The 24,317-nt window shown below is 36.8% G+C and overlaps 1 protein-coding gene across 3 annotated transcripts in view; it reads right to left on the bottom strand.

The window, feature by feature from the left end:
• Nucleotides 1-1,767: 1,767 nt before the first annotated feature.
• The window catches only part of GDAP2 (ganglioside induced differentiation associated protein 2), a 62,634-nt gene continuing 40,084 nt past the window's right edge, over nt 1,768-24,317 (bottom strand). The window contains exons 9-14 of one of the 3 annotated variants that reach the window (XM_028101994.2): nt 21,425-21,501; nt 20,600-20,676; nt 17,826-17,965; nt 17,132-17,186; nt 6,600-6,743; nt 1,768-2,321 (exon numbers count right to left, since the gene is read on the bottom strand). In XM_028101994.2, coding sequence (XP_027957795.1) covers nt 2,274-2,321; nt 6,600-6,743; nt 17,132-17,186; nt 17,826-17,965; nt 20,600-20,676; nt 21,425-21,501 — 541 coding nt within the window. In that variant the 3' untranslated portion in view covers nt 1,768-2,273. Of the gene's footprint in view, nt 2,322-6,599; nt 6,744-17,131; nt 17,187-17,825; nt 17,966-20,599; nt 20,677-21,424; nt 21,502-24,317 lie in introns of those variants that run through there. The other 2 variants (XM_088022317.1, XM_088022318.1) reach the window with 2 other exon arrangements.

Here is a 24,317-nt window from a genome sequence, read left to right as displayed (position 1 = left end):
GAAAGCATGAACTTGGTCCCATACCAAATTTAGTTTCACTGAGAAGTGCAGCCCTTATCTTTAGTCACCATTAAATTATGAAATGCGGTTGGTCTGTATATAGTTCCATACTACCTTTATACCCTAAGACATCAATTGAGTGAGAATCTCACTATATATAGAATCCTGCCTGTGTTACTAGACATTAATATACTCGTATGCATATTCTTCCAAAATCACTGCCTATAAGAAATTCTACACATCAATTTTCTTCCTTTCAAATGGCAAAGTAGCTTGCAGCCTCTATTATCTATAGAGGAAATGATTCAGGCCGAATGCCAATTTGAGATAGCCAAGTCCACTTTCAAAAAAGAAAAGCTGGCATATTTTTATAACTGCTCCTAGTGCAAAGATGCCTCAAATATGATCTAACAATAGACTGGAGAAGATGAAGCTCATTTTTCAGATTTTTAAAGTTCAAGGCTTAAGGGATTGAAAGTAGTGCTGTTTGAGAGGAAGCTTACTAGTAGACATCTGACTGGCTGTCTGGATCTGATGACCTAGGGAACGTAACAGGAAACCCTTACCCAATAAGCATATACAAGGAGCAAGTGGCTTTGATTTCTGACACAGAGCAAATGTGTCCATTTCATGCAAAAAGATATGAGCGCTTATTGAAGGAATGTAAAGCCCCTTCTTGTTTGTAGGGGAAAATAGAGGATGGGGCTAATACAACTATAGGGGGACTTCTCTGTCATAAAAGAAGTATGTTTCCTTTATCCACTGAAGACTTAATTTGGGCACAGAAGAATAGGACCTTTGGAAGCACTGATCCTTAACACAGAACAGAAGAGTTCTACTTTTTCTGCTCTGAACTGCCAATGTACATGATGGAGTGAGGGAGATGGGGGGGGTGGGGGGGTGTAGGAATCAAAAGGAATATGAAGACAGCCAGATGGAAATGATACTGGTTTGACCTCAATTCAAGAAGAAATGTTTAAAATGGCTAACAGATGCCTCTTGTTAAAGTGTAGCACTGGGGGAGGAGGAGGCTAGAAGGAATTCTGGACAAAGTAGGAAGGAGGTCTTCAGGGTTGGGATTTTTTAGTAACAGCTCTTGTTGTAAGACAAGAAAAGTCACTCAAAAGGTGCCAAGGACAAAAGGAGTGCTTGGCAGTACCCCCAAGTACATTTATTATCATTTAAAAACTAACTGAAGTGACACCTACACAAACTCCCCTAGCATTTTGCATCCAAAGACATCACAAGCCCTTTCTAAATGTTAGCCTTATGATACCTCTGTGAGGTCGGTATCATAATCCTAATTTTTATTCACAAGTGAGCTAAGGCACAAATAGAGCCTGAGTGGCAAGAGCAGTCTGGAATTTTGTTCACTGCAACGCACTTCCTCCATTTTGACACAGGCAACTCAAGAGACACTGTGAGGAGATGTCCTTAGAGGGAGTAGCTGTAAAGCCCAACAAAATCACAACTCTGGGCAGACAGCACCCTCTCTAAAGGCTCACTGATGGAGTCTAGGAGAATGCCTTTCGCGTAAGAGTACTAATGAGTGCAGCCTTTTAGAAAAAGGACACCAAATCACCCATGACTACAGGAAAAAGGCAGAAGATACAGTCTTCCCGTTTTCCCCCACTGTTGACACCAGAACAGTGACAATCCTAACAAATCATATAATCCAAAATCTTAATCTTCGCTGGTGCAGTAAGATTTTAAGACCTATATTTTGCTAATGATTTCAATGTTTTGATCAGATACATTTCCACATCCTTGATCCCAGACAATTCTATTTTACCATAACCAAATTATCCGTATAAAACGTAATGCCAGGATCTGAAGCAAACAATGCATATGGTCAGCATACATTGGTTCTATATATTTTGAGAAACACTTAAGTACACAGAGGAAGCGTACAATGTTAAAGAGATGGCGTGAACAATATTGGTGGCTTCTCTAATGGAAAATCCAGTGTCCTTTCAGGAAAAAACTGAAGATACTCAAAAGTTGCTCCCCAATTTCTATTAACAACCCTCTAAAAATGAACATTTTCATTTGATACAAATATACAAATTTAAAATAAGTGTGCGGTTCAGAATGGCCTACTATTGTCAGATTGCTTATGTGCCAGAAAATATACAGTCAATAAAAAAATACCAGAGAGGTGGGGACAAAAGGCTCTCTGGATCTGAACAGCAAAAATGAATTTCACTTCAATAGATAGCGATCCGTGGAGAAAGTGACGTCCTTGGAAACCAGTAGCACTAAAAGACGGCAGGTCACAAATCTGGTGACGGGGGGTAAGATGGATAGTAAGGCCCATTTTCCTGTGGAAGGAAAAAAAAAGACAAGAACATTAAGTAATAAAACCAATTTAAATGGGAATGTGAAAGAAAAAGATTTATAGTCAATGATATCGTGTATGTAAAATGTCTAGCACATGCCCGACCCTGAACAAGCCACTTGGCCATCAAAACAGTTCCACTGCAGTCAGCCAGAGCTGGTGTAGGGTAGGCATAGGTAATCAGGATGATAATATTTTTAAATAACATTATTACTTCCTGAATATTCTATACGCCAGACACTTTATAACAGCACTTTTCTTTCATTATCCCTTCATGTAACACCATGAGGTAGGTCACAACTTTTTGCAGAAAAAGAAACTGAGGATCGATCACACAGCTTGCATAACTCAACCTAAGTTCACCTAGTAGTAACCAGAAGAGCCTGAATTGAAATCCTCGTGTATTCAAACCTAATGCCCAGATTATTTCGTTAGACTGGGTTGTCTTACTGTGTATTGAACCTTAATACACAATGATGGAACAGAAGAGTATGTGTGAATTTTCTGACTTCATTTTGGCTAACTTTATCTTAATAAAAATGAAGACAGCTAACTTTATGGTCGATGGATCTTTGATTACATTTATGGGACTTAGGATTCATTTCTCATTTTTAAGGAAAGTATTTGACAAATAACTTGTTTTTCAGTAAACCATAAACAGAAATGCTTAGCATTAATGTAGATAACAGAAATGGAGAATGAGACAGAGATGAAAATAGCATTGCTTTACGGTATATTTACACTACTGCTTATGACGGATCATTAAATCTAACTGGTTTTGAACACAGTAGGTGGTTAAATGTTATCTGAGTAACTAAGGGTATCAAAAACTTTTTTGGGGGGAAAGGGTGAGCAAGAGCGTGAGTGGGGTGGGGTGGGGGTAGGTAGGGAGGGAGAGAGAGAATCTTAAGCAGGCTCCACAACCAGTGTGGAGCCCAACTTGGGGCCGATCTAAAGACCCTGTAATTATGACTTGAGCTGAAATAGAGTTCTACGTTTAACCGATTGAGCCCCCCAGGCACCCCTAAAAGCTCTGACATTTTTCAGAGCAGATGCTCTGAAAAGAACTGATCCTGGGACTATCGCCAGGAAAATAAGAGAAGATCTAGGAAAATTTACTTTCTGATTATAAATCTGACCAGGCATTAAGAAGATTTTAAAAAATTAGGTAGAAACAAATCCTAGGATTGGCTGCATTTCAGGATACTTGAAAAAAATTAATGAAAACCTTTTTTTTTTTTATATTTTAGAATTTCCTATCAAGATCTGTTATACTAACCACTCCTATATCCTCAATATGCATGGAAACTATGCTTAAGAAACATGCCTGAAGAGTTAACTCTATTTTGAAGTTCACTTGAAAAAAAATGGTTCAATATCCATCTTTAAGATTTCTCCATTCCATTCTACTACCATATTTTTTTAGGTTTTCTGATCTACATTAAATTGTGATAAAGTATGAAGGGCAAATCTAATTCTTAATGCTATGAAATAAAGCTTTTTATATTAGTCTCACACTGTGCAAAAGACTGCCAAGCAATCTATTTTCTCTATTTCTGGAAACAATCTCAGAACTTTGAAGAACTGTTGCCAGGTAAATTTGTATACTCTCTTCTTTGACTATATTTTATATCTGTAAGAATGCTCACTAGCAGCCTTTCTGAAATGGTCTCCATAACATTTTGATATAGAGAGATAAAAATTATCTTCTAATTACCTTCAAAGGTTCTTTTCATTCCCATAAAACTTATGTCACTGTTCTAAGTCACACAAGACCCAGAAAATAGCCCACTGAAACCAGCCAACAATGACACATCATGCCCTGTCATACCTACTATGTGCAAGGCACAACTGAACAGGACAATAAATTAACCAATTCCATACTCATTTCCTTTTCTCTGATTATATTTTTCATTTTCCTAGCAAAGGCAAATATTTCCTTACAAGATAATATCCAACCACCAACTGGATCTCCACCTCAATCCTAGTGTGTCACAAACTGAACATACCACCTGTCTCCTCTCCCACGCCCTCAACACCCTCACCCCCAAGGCTCTTCCTCCAAACTGCCTCTCTGGGGTGGCAGCAATACCACCCACCAAGTCCCCTACAGCAGAAACTTTGGTAGTCACCTTAGACATCCTTCCTCTTTCATCTCCTCTAATGGTTTACTCAGTCATCAAATGCTGTGGATTTTTTTTCCTAAAATGTCTACTTCTCAATCTATGATCTTCAAGTCATTGCCATTATCACTACTGCTGCCCTAGCTCTGGTCTCATTTCTCCTCCGACTTTCTGATAGCCTCTTACTTGCCTACCTGCCTAGACTGTTAACTTCCCTAGTCACTTTCTGCGCTGTTTCTTTTGCCATCATTCTAAACAGCAATATAATGGTAGGTCTCCCTTGCGGAATATTCCCCACTGACCACAAAGCCAAAGTGCTGCAAGTAACACGTAAGGCTCTAAGTATCTAGTGACCTGCCCTCTGCCGGCCCTTTCCACATCATCTCCTGACACCTTCTTTTGTTTCTTCCCGGTTTTTATTTCTCTCTTTGGCCTTTAAATACAGACTGCCTAATATCTCAATTTTAGAAAGCTCTAGTACGGGCACAGAGAGATGATGCAATCACCCAAGAGTTAGATGTATAGGTTTGGTTTGTTTTTTAGAGATTTTACTTTATTTGAGAGAGTGCACGTGCACGCACAAGGCGGGGAGAGGCAAAGGGAGGGGCAAAGGGAGAGGGAGAAGCAGGCTCTTCCCTGAGCAGAGAGGTCAACACAGGGCTGGATCCCAGGACCCTGAGATCACAAACTAAGCCCAAGGCAGAGGCTTAACTGACTGAGCCACCCAGGTGCCTCGAGATTATAGGTTATTTTATTAAACTTTGGTTAATCAAAAAAAAATAAATAAATAAACTTTGGTTAATCACATCACTTGACATACAAAATATAAGAAAAATATAAGAAAAAATTAAACAAGCAAACAAACAAAACAAAGTTTGAGTGTGGTGTTGATACTTAATGAAAGTTGGCTTTATAGGCCCTTAAGTACATAGAAAATGTGCTGGCTTAAAAACCAGCCATTTGGGTTTTCTAACCAATGCAACCCAACTTGTATATTATACCCTAGAAAATAAATTATAAATCCAGACACTAGCTTTGAATTGTCATTCCAAATTTTTGATCACAAAATATCTTTTAGTGTCTTTCATTTCCTGCTATCCATTTTTTTTAATTATTAAGAAGAGAGATGTATACTTCAAAAGAGTAACAGTAAGGTCATTTTCTACTCCAGCAATCTACAATAAACACAAACTGATGTTCTTCCCCACCCCCCAATATATTCAATAATCTTTGTATCTATGATCCAGCTGCTTCAATTACAAATCCTCTCTGTTCTAAAGCCAAGCGTGAAATTTTATTAGCCATTAGAACACATTAAATACTTTGCTCTTCACATAAAGGAAGACAGAAATTATTGCTGAAGTTAAAGAAATGGTAGAGAGAAAAATGTCTTGCAGAATATTTATTTTAGTGTATACATGCTGTACAATAATTAGGAAAAACAATTCATTTCAAACTGAATATAACCTTCAAATATATTCCCTGATTCATGCATAAAGATACGTAATTAGCAACAGTTAAATAAGGAAACTGATGATCTTTTGGCCATGCCTGTTACTTTTTTTTTTTAACTACTAAAGTGGTAGCATGCATAAACATGGGGGATGGAGCTTTAATGAAATTCAAGAGTAGCTCTTTATCAGTGTTTTAAGTAATATATTCATAAATGCATCTATATACTGGTTGATACTCTTAAAAACATTATATAAACTTTTAGCAAAATGAAACCTTTAGTAGGGTAAAGGCTACTAAGATAGCCCACCATTTTGAATCAATGCTGAAAATGTCACACACCAACAGATTCTTCTGACTACTTATGTAGATAAAGTTAATTAATCTTAAGAAAATTAGGCAGAGGCGGTAAAAAATGGGACAATATAAGCAAGGACTGGCTTCAAACCAACAGCAGGAAAATCTCCCATTGAAAAGTTTACTGGGGAAAAAAGTCCTCTCTTAGGACAAAGCGTTTTCCTAGTTACTGTAGGAAAAGAATGCTAAATAATACTATCAAGTTTACTAAAACCTGCTAATGGCATTCCTATCATCTTCTAATCAAAGGATGTTGTGCTCATCAGCAGTGTCCTATAGAACAGCTAAGAGACTGCACCAGGTGAGGGAGAACTCCTGGTACTTCTTACCCTGGCATCATATTCAAGGACAAAAGGAGGAAAGTCAATCTGTTCTGGTGATATGGCAGAGAATAGCTGGTGGAGGCTGTCCACATGGTGGATTTTGTCCTTCAGTCCTGAGACAGAAAAGGTGGTAAAAAACCATGTTGATACCTGATTAATAGAAGAGAAAAACAATTTCAGCCAGTGGCCAAAGTTAGAAATATAAACATGATTTTGAAAATTTATACTAGGTAGAAACTATATTTCAAAATTGAAACCGATATCAGAAAAAGCTTATAATAAGTAATGTTTTTCAAAGTGTGAGTTGTAGTTCATCAGTGAACTCTGCAATCAGTTTAATGGACTATGAAGAGCAGTAAAAACAACAATAAAAAGGAACCACACTAGAGTAACAATTACTGGGGAAGCTAGTAAGGGTAGGCAAAGTGCTTCATGAAGCTTGTGTTTCTGTTTAGGTGTCTGTATGCTCCTACATGTGTAGTACATTGTCATGTAATAGATGCTTCTTAATGTGGGTTGTGGGCAAAATCCCCTGCATTATTTGGTAGAATAATTGTTTCATTGCTACTCTGAAAATGATTAACATCTCCGAATTCACAAACTCTTTTCATTTTTTCAAATGAGACTAAAAGTTTGCCAATATTTGATACATTTATTTTTCAGCTGACATTTGGCATGTGGTCTCTTTCTTAATCAATCAAAGCAAATCTGTGGCTGTGGAGCCACCTTTGCTCATTGCACTTTACAACATGCAATCCCTCCATAAAAGCTATTCTGCAAAATTTATTGGCTCCAAAAAAAAGAAAAAAAAATCTTAATAGCAAACAACACTGACATAAACTAGGCAACAGCTAGAACTCACAAATTATTGTTCATCTATCTAAACTGCCAATCTAATCAGTTATGCTTACCAATGGCTTACACAACGGTTCTATGAGGTAGATACAATATTATTGCTATCCCCATTTTATTTACAGAAGGAAACATGTGCATATGGACACGGGCACCGGAATAGTGCATTACAAATGTATAACTGGGTATGTTATACATACATGACACTCTGGGCATCTGCCACTGATGCCAATCTTATCACATTTTTCAGGGGCTGTTCCAAACCTTTCACATATTCCATGCCCTAATATGACGTACTTCCTTCGTACCTCTTTATGAGAAAAGGCATGAAAAGAACAGAGACAACACTGCACTAACTTATCAGGATCCTGTCCAAATCTGCACTTGGTAGAGACTCATTTCCAGCATTATTTGTCCCTTACAGCTCCAGATTATCTCTTCTATTGAGTTCATAATACCTGGAATTTCCATTGCATTTGGAGCACTTACTCCTTCCTAGTATTTCAGTTTCTTATGTCCATTTCTGCAATTTCCCTAGGACTTGGCAGACAATCACAGAATAATAGTCTAAAGTTTTATAAGATACAGACAGAACCGTCACTCTCAAGGTATTTGATAAAGAATGAGTAAATAAAGGTATCTACGATGATTTTTATAGCCTGAGTCACTATTCTATTTTGGCTATACTACCAATGACTGGCATAAGGCCTAAAATATTAATATTACCCTCTGCATCCTCTCCCCTCCCATCTTACCAAGTTTATTTGGAGGGGGGTGATGGAGGGGAGGGGAGGAACCTGACCTTGCTAGAATCAGGCAGGTTAGTTTAAATCAAATTAGACAGTCACTTACTTACATACCCCGAATCAGTTTTTGACATCAGTTTCTTTAAAGCACACACATTATATACCTAATTAATATAAACTGCAAACTAGATTAGTGACACTTCCAGATTAGGGCTCTACAACCAGCCACAGAGGCAGCTAATAAACCAGTAAGAGCTATGGAGAGGTCACAGAGATTCTGCAGATTCCAGAAAGAACTTAAGGAAATAGGAAGATTGTAGCGTCTGAACAGAGAAGCACTGGAAGGCCATGTTAAGAGATTAAACATGTGTGCAAGGAGCTAAACATCTACCGGTCACCTGTGTACTAAGCACTGAGTTGCAGGTGATACAGGATAACAATGATAGTGCCATTCCTCTAAAGGGGGCTTGGATTCTAGTAGAGGAGCCAGATTATAAGCATAAGCATAACAACTACCTAAGGCAAAATGTACTAAATGCAATGAATGGCTCACAGAAACATGTGAATACCTATATATGCAAGGAGCCCCTACTACGTGGAAAAAGGGAGAAAAATACAGAACTATAAGTGCTTAAGCAGAAAACTCTTGTGCCTTTGTTCTCTTGCCTCAAAAGCTTTTTACATGCTGCTTTTCTATGCCTGGCAATTGTTCTTCAGAGCTCAGATCAAAATTCACCCCAGTTAAGAGGCCTTCTTTGACCACCCTCTACCCAAAACTGGAAAGGAGCTTCTAAATGTTCCAACACTTTGTTTACTCATGTTATTGCATAATTAGCATTCTGTACTGTATTATCTGATTCTCTAAATAGACTATAAACTCCCCAATGTGGGGAATGTCTTATTCAATAACTATTTAGTGTGTAATTAATGCCCAACAAAAAAAGTAAGGAATTTTAATGTGTTGGAAGAATTAACAAGTGGAGGAGTGAGAGTTTCTGGGTGTATTATTTTACTACTGTTTAGGAATGGTTTACTATTTCTTCATTCTACAATAAAAATACTTTGTACTTCAATCTGCACCTGAGTTTCTTCCTCTCTAAAATGAGCAAGTTAGACTTACATGATCTTAAGGTCCCTCCTAGTTTTACAGTTCTAGGCAAGGATTCCTGCATATGCCACACCAAACAACATGGTGGGGTGGTGGTGGTAAACTCAAAGAGAAGGCTGGGTTGGGGAGACTAGGCAGTGATCTCAGGCATGCAATCTGCGAAAGAGAAACACATTTCTCGGTCCCATTTTCTGCTATTACCTCCTTCACATCTTCCAGGTATTGGCAAGAGAAAATTACTCAAAGTAGACAGAAGGAGAAACCCAGTTATAAGTTTTCTGTTCAGGGACACTCAAGAAGAGCACTGTCTTTGCTTTTTAAAATTTTACTTTTATATAGCTTAGCTTTTAATTTTCAATTATTTGTAAGACACAAATGTACATTTACGTAAACTTGCATTACTTAGTATCTATTTTAATGAGCTGATGAAAATTTAAACTTTGAAAACGGACTGCTGTGATATTTTGTGAATGCTGCAAATTCTTCCACCCAATTACTCACAAACGCAAAGCCAAGAGCATAGGATCACAAAACAATATAAACTAGGAAAAGACTGTTCACACATATGTGCATGAAAATAATCTACTGGAGCCAGAATCAAGAGTGGGTTTAACTTGTTAGTTTGCTTTGTATTAGTAAACTTCAAAGAAGTAGTGATTTACATGAGCAGTCAATTTATTACCACTTTGGGTGGAGTGCCCTGGAAGAGAGATGAGGAGTACTGAAATCAGAACAGTGTGATTCGATTGTTTTATTATCCTTTGATTTTATCTCATTACTTTATAATTACAAACACCCACTTAGAGTTTTTGACTTAGTATAAAATAACGGTGAATTTCATTACACATGGTTTTATTCTCTCAATCCTCCCTCATTTTCCCCATCCCAAAATGTTATGAAGAGGTAAAAGGACGCTTTTTACTTTATACATCTGGTCTTCAGCCTCTGCCCAGCCTGCCACTGACTCCTATCTGAAGCAATTCCAATGTGTGATAGCCAAGGCTAGTGGCTCTAACACTGAAACTTCTGGTAATGTGCTTCCATCAATGTTGCAGGGTGGATAGCTTATTTATAGACTCTCTACTGTGGAGGAGGAGGGATTAAAATCATATCTTAGCAAACAGTGGCTACACAGTTTTATAAGTCTGGTACAAAGGAACATTATTCTGATAAATCTGAATTCGTAACAGAAGTAAATTACGAAAATGTTCAAATATGTTAAAAGAATTTTTTACAGTGAACACCAGTATAGCCACCACTCAATCATTCACGTTTTCCTTGTGTTTTCTTTAGCACACATCTACCCATCCCTCTATCCATCTGCTGATCCATCTTACTTTTTTGCTGCATTTCCAAGTAAACTGCAGACATCAGTAAGCTGTCCCCAAATACAGCATTCATATCTCTAACTAGAGTTCAAAGTTTGTTCAGTTTCTTTGCGATAAAATTTACATTTGATGAAGCGCACAGATTTTAAGTGTCCTTTGCTCTTTAGGCAAATACATACTATATATATTAAACTCCTACTCAGATATAAAACATTTTCGTCACCCCAGAAAGTTCCCTTATGGTCCTCTCCACAGAGGCAGACGACATTTTGATTTTTTTCTACCATGGATTAGTTTTGTCTGCTCTAGAATTTCATATGAATGGAATCATACAGCATAATTTTTATATAAGGGTTCTTTCACTCAGCTTAATGTTTTTAAGATTCTTGTGTGTGGTTTTGTATTATCAGTAGTGTGTTCTCTTTCATTGCCAAGAAACACTCTATTATGAGAACATGCTAGAGCTTAATTATTCATAATTCTATTGATGGGCATCTGGGCTGTGTCCAGTTTTTGGCTGCTATGACTAAAGCTGCTACGAACATTCTTATACAAGTCTTTTTTGGCACGTATATTTTCATTTCATTTGGGTAAATACTTAGCAGTGGCACTGATGTGTCACTGATGAGGTATATACTTAGTTTATAAGAGATTTTCACAACTCTTTTCAAAGTAGTTGCACAATTTCCAATTCCCACTTATGATGTAGGAGAATTCCAGTTGCTTCACATCATTGGCAATATTTGGCACTGCCAGTCTTTTAAATTTTGGCTATTCTGGTGGCAGTGTAGTGGTCTCTCACTGCAGTTTTTTAAAAAAAGATGTATCTTTTAAGTGAGATATAATACACACAATAAGCTGTGCACAACTGAAGTATAGAATTTGTTAAGTTTTGATATATGCATACACCATGAAACCATCATAATCAAGAAAAAGAACATAGCCATCACTCCCAAAGGTTCTCAGGGTCCTTTGTAATTCCTCCCTCCCACCCCATCTCCCTGTCCACAGGTAATCACTGCTCTACTTTCTGTAATTACACATTAGTTTGTATGCCCTAGAATTTTATATGAACGTAATCATACAGCTGTTATACTTGTCTGGCTTCTTTTACTCAGCATAATTATTTTGAGATTCATTTGTGTTGCTGCATGTATCAATAGTTCATTCTGTTTTATTACTGAGTAGTATTCTATTGTATGGATATATCACAGTTTGGTTATCAATTCTCCCAGTGATGGGCATGCAGGTTATTTCCAGTTTTTGGCTATAACAAATAAAGGGGCTATGAGCATTTGTGTACAAGTCTTTGTATGGATATGTTTTCATGTGTCTCAGGTAAATACTAGGAGTGGAATGGCTGGATCACATGGTAGGCATACATTTAATTCTTTAAATAAACTGCTTTAAATTCTTTAAAGAAACTGCCAAAGTTTCTGTAACATCTTATATTCAATAAGCACTGAAGGGGAATACCAGTTCTTTCACATTCTCACCAACATTTGGTATGGGCAGTCTTTTAGCCATTCTAACAGGAGTACAATGTTATCTCATTTTGATTTAATTTACTAAATTTCCTAATGACTAACTGGGTTAAACATCTTTTCATGTGCTTTTCTGACATTTATATATTTTCTTTGGGGAAATGTTTGCACAAATCTTCTGCCCATTTCTAAACTGAGTTGTATCCTTATTAGTGATTTTTGAGATTTATTTATTCTAAAGAGAAATCCTTTATCAGATAAATGCTCTATTTACAAAGATTTTTCTCTCAGGCTGTGGCTTGTCTTTTTACTCTCTTAACTATCTTTAAAAAGGCAGAAGTTTTTAATTTTGATGAAGTCCAATTTCTTTTATGGATTGTGCTTTGGTGTTGTATCTAAGAAATCTTTGCTTTACTCAAGGTCACAAAGCTTTCTCTATTATATTTTATTTTTAGAAGTTTAATAGTTTAACATTTTACAGTTTAGGTCTTTGATCCATTTCCAGCTAATTTCTGTATGTGATGCAAGACACGGATCACAATTCATTTTTTTTTTTTTTTTGCATATGGATATCTAATTGTTCCAGTATCATTTATTGAACAGACTCTCCTTTTTCCACTGATTTGACTTTGTACTCTTCTCAAACACCAGTTATCTATATACACATGAGTATATTTCTGGATTCTCTATTCTGTTCCACTGATCTATATGTCTGTCTTTATGCCAATACCTCACATTGTCTTGAGTACCGCAGCTTTAGAATAAGCTTTTAAAAGCAGGAAGTGTCAGTCCTCCAACTTTGTTTTTTTTTTTTTAAATATTTTGGCTATTTAAATTCTTTGCATTTTTATTGGTCATTTCCTACAAAAAAAGCTTGCTGAATTTTTGGTTGGTGTTGAATCAACATATTTAGCAAGCACTAATAATTTCACAACATTAAGTCTTCTAGTCCACAAATACAGTGTATGTCTTCCTTTACTTAGGTCTCCTTTAATTTCTCTCATGAATGTTTTGCAGTGTATATAACTTGTATAGGGCACAGGTCTTTCACATCTTTTGTCATAGTTATCCTTAAATATTTAATATATTTTGATGCTAGTGTAAATAATATTACTTTTTAAATTTCAATTGGATTGTTTGTTGGTAATATACACAACTGATTTTTAAATATTGATCTTAAACTCCGAAACCTTTATAAAACTTACTCCTTAATTCTACTAGTTTTGCCGAGGATACCATAGAGTTTTTTACATAGATGCTCATGTCATCTGTGAATAAAGACAGTATTATTTACTCCCCTCTAAATCTAGAGGCATTTTATTTTTTTCTTGCCATATTACACTGGTTAGAACCTCTGGTACAATACCGAATAGAAGTGTGGAGAGCAGACATTCTTGCAAAGACATGCTAAAAACCAAGCTCATCCTTCTGTTTATCTCCATTAAAGAAAAAATTTCAGTAGCTACTGGATGAACAAAATATAAATGGATGATGAGATGCGGGGAAATAGTCAAGCAGTATCTTTAAGTGCTACAGAAAGAAAAAATTAGCCACCCACTGAGCATAACAAAATAGTGGAAAAGTTGATAACAGACATTATCTGATAAGACCATGTAATCAGAACTTAACTGGACAGAGCAGGAAAAGTCCTTCATTTAATGGACTGTTCCAACGCTGTATTTTTTTTTTTTTTTTTTTTAAAGCCTGGCCAAACAGTGTTCTCATAAGCATTTAATTAGCACTTACTAAGGTATTCTAACACTGAGGGACCAAAAGTAAATTTGCAATTTTTAAAAGAAATACCTAAAATATTTCATGCAAATTTTAAAGACAGTATTTAGATGAGAAATTCAACAATTTTATAAACAATGAGAAATCCCAAAGTGAAAACCATTCTCTCAATGAAGTCTTCACGCATCTATTAATTATGAAGTGTAATGAGGACTTTTCACTACTTATCTTAGTTAATTTCTCCACAGTGCTTTAAAATAATGACGGCTTCTGCAGTCGTTGATGCTTTTCCTGTCCACTGCTCCCAGAGCATTAGTCAATCTTGGCTCTCCTGCTGATTTTTAATTACTTCTCCTTGATTTCCTCCCTTGATCCCAGGGCTCTGTCTTTAGCTATCCTCTTTGTGACTGAATTCATTAACATATTTAAGGAGTTAAAGCTCTATTTACTTGATGGAGACTCTCAAATTTATATCCCAGTCCAGGATCCCCTTTATCTGATGACACCTGGGAGTCATGGATGACATAGTCCTTTCTTTCAACCCTACTCATCCAATAAATAACTAAATCCTGGGTTTTATGCTGAAATAAGTCCTTTTTTCCTCCAAACCCCACTGATATAATCAGGTTTTGTTGTTGTTGTTTGCCTAGACCCAAAGTTGGCCAACTTTTGCAAAAGACCCTGTAGTAAATATTTTAGGCTTCTTATATTAACGTTATAAGAAAATGTCATTAGGCAGGCCCGAAGGAACAGTGCTACATACACTGGAGGCAGGAGAGTATGGACACTGACTAGAAGGTAGCTGTGTCCTTTCAGATAAAAGATGGTGGTGGCATGAACTAGAGGCGGTGGGACTAATGGCACAGGCATAGATTGGGACAATAGCAAGCACACAGAACTGACGTAATATGATGTTTCCCCGGTTCCTGGCTTAGGCACCTAACAGGCAGTGGTCCCATTTACTAAGATAGGAAATATAAACAGAAGTTTAGGAGTGAGTTAGGGAGGAGCGCATGGGGAGTAGCTCTGATTGTAAAACGTTGAACTTCAGGGGCCTATAAGACCTCTAAGTGAAGTATCTAATCAACAGCTCAACATGCATGTTTAAGCAGAGGAATGATGATGATCATGAAGACAGTGGTAACATTTACTGAGTTTTTATTATAGGTCAGGTAATGTTTTAAGCATTTTACACAAATTAACTACTAATTTCATCCTTCCAATAACCTTAGAAGCTGGGCACTATTATTATGCCCATTTTATAGAAGGTGAAATTAACACGCAGAGAGGTTCTATAACTTGCCTAAGAAGATAAACTGGTAGCTGGTAGAGCTGGGATTAGTAATTCATTCCCTGAGTCTTGGGCCCATGCTTTAAACATTAGGCTTCACTGCCTCCCCTGACATGTATTTGGCAATTGCATATAATTTCGAGGGTTGTTGAAGACACAGGAATGAAAGAAGGCACAGAATGAAAGAAAAGGATGAGGGCTTGGGAACATTAACTTTCAAAGGATGAGCAGAGAGAGGGCACAGCACAGGGGACTGAGAGGGAGCAGTTAGAAGTGGGAGAGAATTCAGCAAGGTAAGTTTCAAGGAAGCCAAGACAAAGTGTTTCAAGGAGAAGGGACCATCTCTGATTAAGGCTGCAGGGAAAACAGGATAAAGATGACCAGTGGTTTTGCTGTGAGTAGCTTTAGCTGTCAGAGTGGGATCTGAACCAGATGGGAGTAATTTAAGGTGTATAAAAAATGGAGACAATGAACATAGAATGTAGATCACACTAAAAAATTTTGGTTGTTAAAGGGAAGAGAGATAAATGGAGGCTTTAGCATGTTTCAAAGTTGATGAGTTAGATTCAGAAAAAGGGGAGAGGAGAAAGAAAAATTGCTGAAGAGAAAGTCCTGAGGAAATGGAAATACATTGTATAGTTATGAGTGGAGGCTCTATAATTAAAATGTTTAGATTCAAATCCAGACTCTGCTACTTATTAGCTGCTAACCTTGGAAAAGTTATTTACTCTCTCAAAGCATCAATTTCTTCACCTGCAAAATGGGCATAATACTACTATCTCCTTCATAGATATAAGGCTTAAATAAGAACGCATGGGAAAAGCTGGAATACAGTTAAGTGCTTAGAAAACATTAGCTATTATTACAATGGGATCTGGACCACAGGTAGCGGGGCTGCTCTTCATTAAGAAGAAACACATTTTTTATGACATAAAAGGAGGCAATGATAGAAACTGATGGCAGGTAAGTGTGGGGTTGGAGGGAGAAGACAGGCAGCTTTTTACTGATGTTTTCAATGTTCTTGGTTAAGAACAAGGCCGGGCCCACTGTTGGAATGAGGAGCTGCTAGTAGGACAAGGCTTGAGGAGAACAGAGAGACTCACTGGGACACTGTCCAGTGAAATACCAGGGGCCCCTTAGCAGTGAAAGCTCCATGAGTCTGCTTAGAAGCCCAAAATCACATGGATCTAAGGCTTCTCCATCCGTGCCCAGCAACCCAGATACAGGAGTGAAGAAAGCAGAGTGATGAAATTATCTTATGATCAGGTTTTGATAGGCAAGTGTGAGGAGAGAGTAAGAGATCACAGGTTATTTTAGGCATTAATAGCAGTGACTGAAGTGATAGAACGTGGGTTTTAGGCTGTATAGGGAAGGAAATTAAGACCAAAAAAAAAAAAAGATGGTATTTTCAGAAAAAGCAAAAGGACCAAAGGAATGCATGTTTTGATGAAGTCAAAATGCAGGATTAGATATTAGGGATATTAAAAGAGCAAGATAGCTATATTCTAGCTCTCACAAATCTTGCAGGCTAGCTTAAGGTAGAAAATTATACAAGTAATTAGAATTAAAAACATCATAATGATAGAGACTAAAATCTTAAGGGGGTACAATGCAAAAGTACCTACTGGTTGCAGAATTGGTTGGAGAAGGTTTTCTATGGAAAATAATTGTTAAGCAGAGATCTGAAGGACAAACAGAAGTTACCCACGAGCAGAGGAAGTATATTCTGTATTAAGAGCATGAGCAAAGCCCAAACAAACACAGAGCATGAAGAGGCAAGGACAGAGAGGCTTGTAAGAGTTGCTTACAAAGACAATGGAGTTTACATGGGACCAAAACATTAGGACCACAACTCATTATCACTTAAAAGGAACAGTAAACAAAGAAATCAGCAGGCACAGTGCTGACAGTAAGAATCAAGATCTTGAAATATAGCTTAATATGCTGGCATGCAGTGCACTTAAATTCAAGATTTAGCTAAAAAGAAACACACTGTACCTTTGAACGAAATGTTGGATGAACAAAATAAACAGCCTTCAAATTCCTCTTGTATCTGATTCGAAATAAAAACAAGGGTCAGTATGTCATGCTATGGACAATTAACTCTTTGCTAGAGTACAGAAATATAGTCACAAAGGAAAAAAAATAAAAAATTGCTCTAGTTCACTTATTGAATTTTAGGTGAAATGTCAAAAAAGTATTTGTTTTATAGAAGAGATTATTTCTCTTGGCTGTGACAGAGCCACCTACAGGTAGAACAGAGTAAATTCATATTTAACAAACTGTACCATTTTTTTTATATTGCACTAGAATCTCTGGGACCAAGTTATGAATTAACACACTCATGGGTCACTGGGTCAAATGAAATAATATTTATAAATGTATTTTGAATAAGAGTAACACATCTTATTAATAGAAGGTGGTATTTTTATTTTATATACAAAGATTGGTAATGATCCCAACCCTTTTCAAGATGTTTAAAAGCAGGAAAAAGTTTACATATGAATTTACTTAGATGCAAAATACGCTGGAGTTAAGGAGGGCCTCCTCATATTAAAATAACTTATCTATATATGATAAAATTCTGTTATATGAAATATGTTTTTGTAGAATATGCAGCAATGTTTGTTTACTGATTAATTTTAGGAAAGAAAGCTCTCTCCCCTCTCCCTAATTTGCAAAAATAACTAACTTGACATCAACAACATCATAGAGTTTCTTCAGGAAGTCAGAGTCCAGGTGATTGTATTCGCTGGTCAGTGTGTGAAAATATACTAATACATATTCCTTCACAGCAATGTGATCCATTACATGGATAAAATATAAGAGAGCCTAGAAAAAAAAGAGAAGTAAAAGTAAGATTATCTTGCACAGTGGTCTATTTCATAGAAGACAAGAGCAAGGCAAAACCCAGAAGATTAGTCTAATCGATGCCCTTGGCACTGCAGATGGACATCTCAGACTAATGAGTAGTATCAATTTTCTTTAAAAGAGCTTCAGGAAAGTGAACCATGCCAGTGTATAGTAATTCTCAGAAATGCTACAGTAGAATCCCTTTTTGCCTTATTCTAAGTGGTGGGGGAAAACAATCAGTCTCTGTCCTCTCAAAAAACTCTTCATATACTCAAAAGAGTTCTTCAGTCAGCTTCCAGGTTTTCCCTCTCTAGGATAACGATATCAATATCATTAGAAGTACAATTTGCAGACTTCTGAACTTTCTTGAGGTTTTTGCTTGAACTCAATGAAAATCTTTGCAGTCTCTACTGGGTTACAGACTTAGGGCTCTCACGTAACCAAGAATTACTATACAAGGACATCACGAGTGATGCCTCCCACCCATGGCTCACTTTGAGGACTAATTTTCTTGGCATCTTTAATGTTGACCTGAATGAGAAAAATGAGAACAAGTTTAGTCAGTGGATGGCAATGGACTGGGCAGCATTTCTAAGGCTCTGAAAGACTCAAATTTAATGTGACCCAGATCACATTTGAGAAATATTAGAGAAATATTCCATTACAGGAAAGATGAAATTTAAGAGAAACATTAAACACAAAGCAGAGATACAATATGGGCAGGGCCAGGATGACCCAGTGGTGTACTATAAACAATGACATAGAGGAAGCTAAGAGTTAACAACTGAAAGACTATTATCAAACAGGTGATTTCCCAGTTCTCCTCAGGAGAGTCCTTGGCATTAACATGAGTGGACTAAGATGGATTAGCATCCAGCTGCTACCAGAGCTGACAGAGGAGGGCACTAAAACACAGTATCTTTCCAGTGTGTTGGTTTGAACCTCACAATATATCTCATTGTATTATATGAAATGATACATCATGGATATCCAGAACACCAAGTGCACACCAAAATCAAATGCAGAGATTTATGTTTTTATTTGTATCAATCACATTATTGATGAGAATGTCATATTGATTGTTAATAACACAAAACAAATGACTACAAGTAGAAACTTACCAACGATACCATTTGCATCAGTTGAGTTTTTCCTGTGTGTGTGTTTATTTTTATTATTATTTCTGGTTTTACCAGAATGCTTCTGGTCCTCTTTATATCTACCCTCCACTCCCTCTCCGGGACAATTAAGATACTCATTTTCAGCTTTAAATTCTCCATCTTTAACTTCAATTTTTTTCATCATAAGGAAGTATAGCCACATGACAGAAAAATGTAGAAAACAAATTCTCCCTAAAACCACGAAATCCATTTTAAATTTTTACATTTTGAGTTTTTACCTTTATGCTTAAAATAAGGCCAGTGTATAGGCAACTTAATGTATCACTTTTTCTCCTACTGATATTATAAATATTTCTCTATAGTATTTGCCTTTAAAACCATAATTTTTAAGAGTCACAAAACATTCCATTTGTGGATACACCATAATTATCTGTTAGGAATTTAAGTTCCAATTCTGTGCTTGTACAAATGAGCCTATGGTAACATGCCACGTCTAATGCTTCCACAATTTTTTTTTACCTAAACACCAGTGACCAGGAAACTAAGGGCTTAGCCAGAAGCAATTATCTGCTTTTGTATAACTGTGCTTTATCTTAAAAAATGGGTGCAAATTTTTACATTTTTAAGCACATAATTTGTTACTGTGGTTAAGAATGATGTATTAAAGTGATTCTCCTCTCTTGCAGTCAGTTTCTAATAAAACTGATGTTCTAGGACAACTTACATATTTATCTTTTAGATTCAATGGTCCCTTGCCCAAGTATTCCAACTTGGGCAGTTTCAGGGTCGATAGCTACTTCCATACTCCAGATTATTTCCTTAGTACAAATTCTCAGGAACAGAATTCCTGGGTCAATGGATGTGACCACTTTTATCATTTTAATTCATCTTTGAAGACAATGATTATTATTTAAAAGTTCTGGCTAGTTTTGAAGGCAACAGAAAGTATGTCATTCTGATTCACTTTTTTGAGGGGAGATTACTAATCATTTTTAAAAGCAGAATCATTTTATTTTCTTTTGTCAGTAATACCATTTTTTCTTTTATGAATCAGCTATTTCTGTCCTTTGTCTCCAAATGAAGGGATCATGACATTATGACATCTTAACTACATCTCTGACTTCTTCTCTTCAGATAGATATTCAAGAGTTAATTTTTCTTTTTTCAAGAAAAGCAGTATTTGATTGTTAGTACAATTATAACCGAGAGTGATTCCAACCCAAAACTTGCCAGTTGCATCATATCTGAAACAGAGCAGCTGCGTTTTTGGTCACATTATGGCATTCTAGTATTTTTGTTTCTCCTACAGAACAAAACCAAACCCCTAGCTTATTGAAATAGTATGTGCCAACATGCAGAGCCAGGGCCATTCTTCTGCCCAGATACACACAATTCTGCCCCATTTCCTATTCTAAGTTCTGATTCCAAATTCATATCCTACTAATCAGAAAAATCAACATTATGTGTAAAACAGAGCCTTTAAACGGCTTACCTTGTCCATGTCTATTAATGTGACAGGAATGTTTCTTCCAACTACCACCATCACAGTGCGACCACAGTTATCAACACCTGAGAAGAGGAAATGTGATCAGCGCCCAGAGACTTTATTCCAAGATTGGACTCTGACGTTATAAAAATATTCTACACAAATATAAAAGACTGCATATCAAGAACTCATGTTTTTTAAATTTCATCTTCAGATGTCTTTCACTATGTGGAAAACAATACTTTTTTTTTCTTTAGCTTCATGAGGTTCTGATGACTGCCCTTACTTTTAAGATAAGGCTTCTTACAGGTTTTAAATCAGGGACAGCCAAAGTTAAGGCTGCAGGGCATAAACCTTTTTATAAATAGCTTTCTGTTTAAGTTCACTACAACTTTTAATAACATTAGTGATCCAGGAAAAACTACTTGGAACTCAACTCTGAAAATTAACAAGTACTGTCTGAAAAAGAAATTTAATGCAGAAAAGAATGGAAATCTGAGAACTTTCACCATCTCCATCATATATTTATGTAAGGTTTGAATTTTGTATAGCAAGTGGGTGACATTTTTAAAAGCAGAAAAAAATGTTGAAAAAGGTAAGAAAAAGGACATTAAGAAGAAATAAAGTTGGCCAATGTAGAACTACAAGATGAAAATTTGTAGGTTGAGATGTTATTTTTTTACGATCGTGATGATGAGCAAAAACTATCCCCATTAGTACAAAAAATTTTTTTCATAGATAAAATGAACAAAATCAGAGAAAAATGAAATTTCTAACAGCATGCTAGGGAGGGTCCTTAATTAGTAAAAGTTACTATGTCCTTAAGCTCACCTGTTTGGTACAAGGCTTTTAGAGAAGCAATATCAGATAGATCCTCAGATCTTGCTTGACATAACCAGCGATTATAACTAGAGAAATAAAGGACATAATTATTATAATAACTCCTTGTAAACTAAATTTACAAATGGAATCTGTTTCTATCTTTCCCTATAGAATGAGATTTTATTGTAATGTGCAAGGATTAAGGAGATCATTATATTATGCAGAATCTCCACTAATGTGTTATTGATAAAATAAACATGAATGAGTTACTGAGAGAGGAAGGTGTTCATACTAAATAATTAAAAAAAAATCCTTTATGATCAAGTGAAGACTACTCATAAAAATGGCAAAGATACCAAGTACTCCAATTAACAGTTTTCAATATTATCTTCCTTTACTAAAAAACATGCAAACAGAGAAATCCTAAAGCAAAAGCAGTTATCTAGAAGAGATGTTCACTCATCCAACAATGACTTGGTATTGAGAATCCTACAGTGAACAGACATGGTCAGTGCCCTCAAGGAGTTTACTTTTTATAAGAAAAACAGGTTAAGTGTTAAACATGTTATGTGGATCACAAAGGAAATAGGTAATTTTATGCGGGAAGTCCAGGCTTATTTAATGAATGGTTCATCAAGCCAGTTGCACTGATAACGCATATAGCGGATCCTAGGGACTACAGCTTGACTTTAGCTCAGAAGGCATTAAAACTGGAAGAGAGGACATCTGGGTGGTTCAGTCGTTAAGAATCTGCCTTCGGCTCAGGTCATGATCCTAGGGTTCTGGGATCGAGTCCCACATCGGGCTCCCTACTTGGCGGGAAGCCTGCTTCTCCCTTTCCCACTCCCCCTGCTTGTGTTCCCTTTCTTGCTGTGTCTCTCTCTGTCAAATAAATAAATAAAATCTTAAAAAAAATAAAAAAAAAACTGGAAGAGACGTTAAAGATCTCAAAGAGGGTAAATGACCTGCAAAAGGTCGAGCTAATCTTAGTTACCAGCCAATTATTGGTGGAGCTGAATTTGAAGCTGTACTCAGATCTCCAGATTTCTGAAAAGGTCAGTATTTTCTACTATTTCATACCACTTTCTTAGAATTCAAAGGGCCACTTATTTGCAAAAAAAGCTTTCAAGGCACTGAAATGCATGAAAAGCAACTTTGAAGCATCTAGGTCACATAAGGCAACATACCATAACATAAGGAAAACTAAACCAGGAGAGAGGGAGACTTGGTTTCTAATCCTATCACTTTCTGTGCAATCTTAGTAAATAAAGCTGTTTCACCTCTATGGACCTGTTTCCTCATCTGCCAAGTGGTATTTATGTAGAACAGTTTTTAGCTATAAAGTACAATCACGAAGCTAAGGATATTTAATAGGAAGCCTATTACATTTGGATTGTGATCAACATGTGATAAAGCCTGCTAGTATCACAGAAATTGTTACTGCCTGTGAAAAAAACACTTGGTATCACATAGTTCCACAGTTTTCCTTTTTAAATTTGGAATCTTGGGGCGCCTGGGTGGCTCAGTCTGTTAAGAGTCCAGCTCTTGATTTCAGCTCAGATCATGATCTCAGGGTCTTGAGATCAAGCCCCAAGTCAGGCTCTGCGCTGGGCATGGAGCGTGCTTAGGATTCTCTCTCTCCCCCTTGCCCTCTACCCTTCCCCCCTTCTCTTAATTAAAAAAAAAAAAAAAAAAAGGAAACTTGCCCACCTATGTAAACTGAAAAGTCAAGAGAAACAGCTTTAAACTTTGGTATAAGACACAATTTGCAAGTCAAGAGAAGAGCTATGTTTATGGTAGTTCTTATCCATATGTTGTGTTCCGTATTTTTACACAGAGTCAATTCCTTGGTTATTCACACTAAATCCCCAATCGTACTGTTTTCTAATTGTCTTATGATTAAGTCATCTTCACAACAAGACTGAACAGAATGCATCTTAAGTGGCTTATAAGCATCACAGGTCCTAGCACAAATCATGTAACAGGAATTCAGTAAATGTCTGTTAATTTCTATACTCCATTCTTGAATTCACGAGCTCATTTTTCAAGGATGTATTATGTTCATGCAAGTGCCTGCATCATAGTACGGACTCAAATCTTTGTTTAATGAAATAATAAACATGAGTATTATTCAAGATATTTTGGGGGGCATCTGAGAATAATAAAAGGTCCCTGGCTTCAGAGTTTAAAGTTGAACATATCAGATACATAAAGAATTAACTCCGTGGTAAAACAGAATGAAACAAGCAATGCAGCAGAGGTCTAAATATTCTATCAATATGCTGAGAGGAGGACTGGCAGGGGTAGGGTTGGGAGGGCAGAGTGAGGGGGAGTGGAGTGGAGGCAAGGTCCAGATATGGAGAACTGCTCCTCCTTTTTTCTTTTTAAGATTTTATTTATTTATTTGACAGAGAGAGACACAGCCAGAGAGGGAACAGAAGCAGGGGGAGTGGGAGAGGGAGAAGCAGGCTTACGGCGGAGCAAGGAGCCCGATGTGGGACTCGATCCCAGGACCCTGGGATCATGACCTGAGCCGAAGGCAGACGCTTAACCACTGAGCCACCCAGGCGCCCTAACTGCTCCTCCTTCTTTGCACCATAAAGATTTGCACAAGGCTTCACCCACTTACTGCCAGTGTTTGTTTCTACTCTTAGACAACAAGATAGGGAATACACCTTATTTGTCTCTATATGTCCAGGCAATCTCTAGGGTTACTCCTGACGCTGAGTAACAATGTGTTCAATGAACTCTGAAAAAATTTTTTTTCGAACTGAATTCAGGTGCACAAAACAGAATTAACCTTGATTCAAAACACTCTCATCATGGGTACACACATGGTTTTCTTTAAAAAACTGGTTATCTAGGGGCACCTGGGTGGCTTAGTCACTTAAGCATCCGACTC

This window comes from Eumetopias jubatus, unplaced genomic scaffold (genome assembly GCF_037043125.1).
Source record: "Eumetopias jubatus isolate StellerSeaLion01/CBP00866 unplaced genomic scaffold, mEumJub1_p1.0 scaffold_4, whole genome shotgun sequence".
NCBI lineage: Eukaryota > Metazoa > Chordata > Mammalia > Carnivora > Otariidae > Eumetopias > Eumetopias jubatus.
This window is presented reverse-complemented; position numbering and strand designations above follow the sequence as displayed.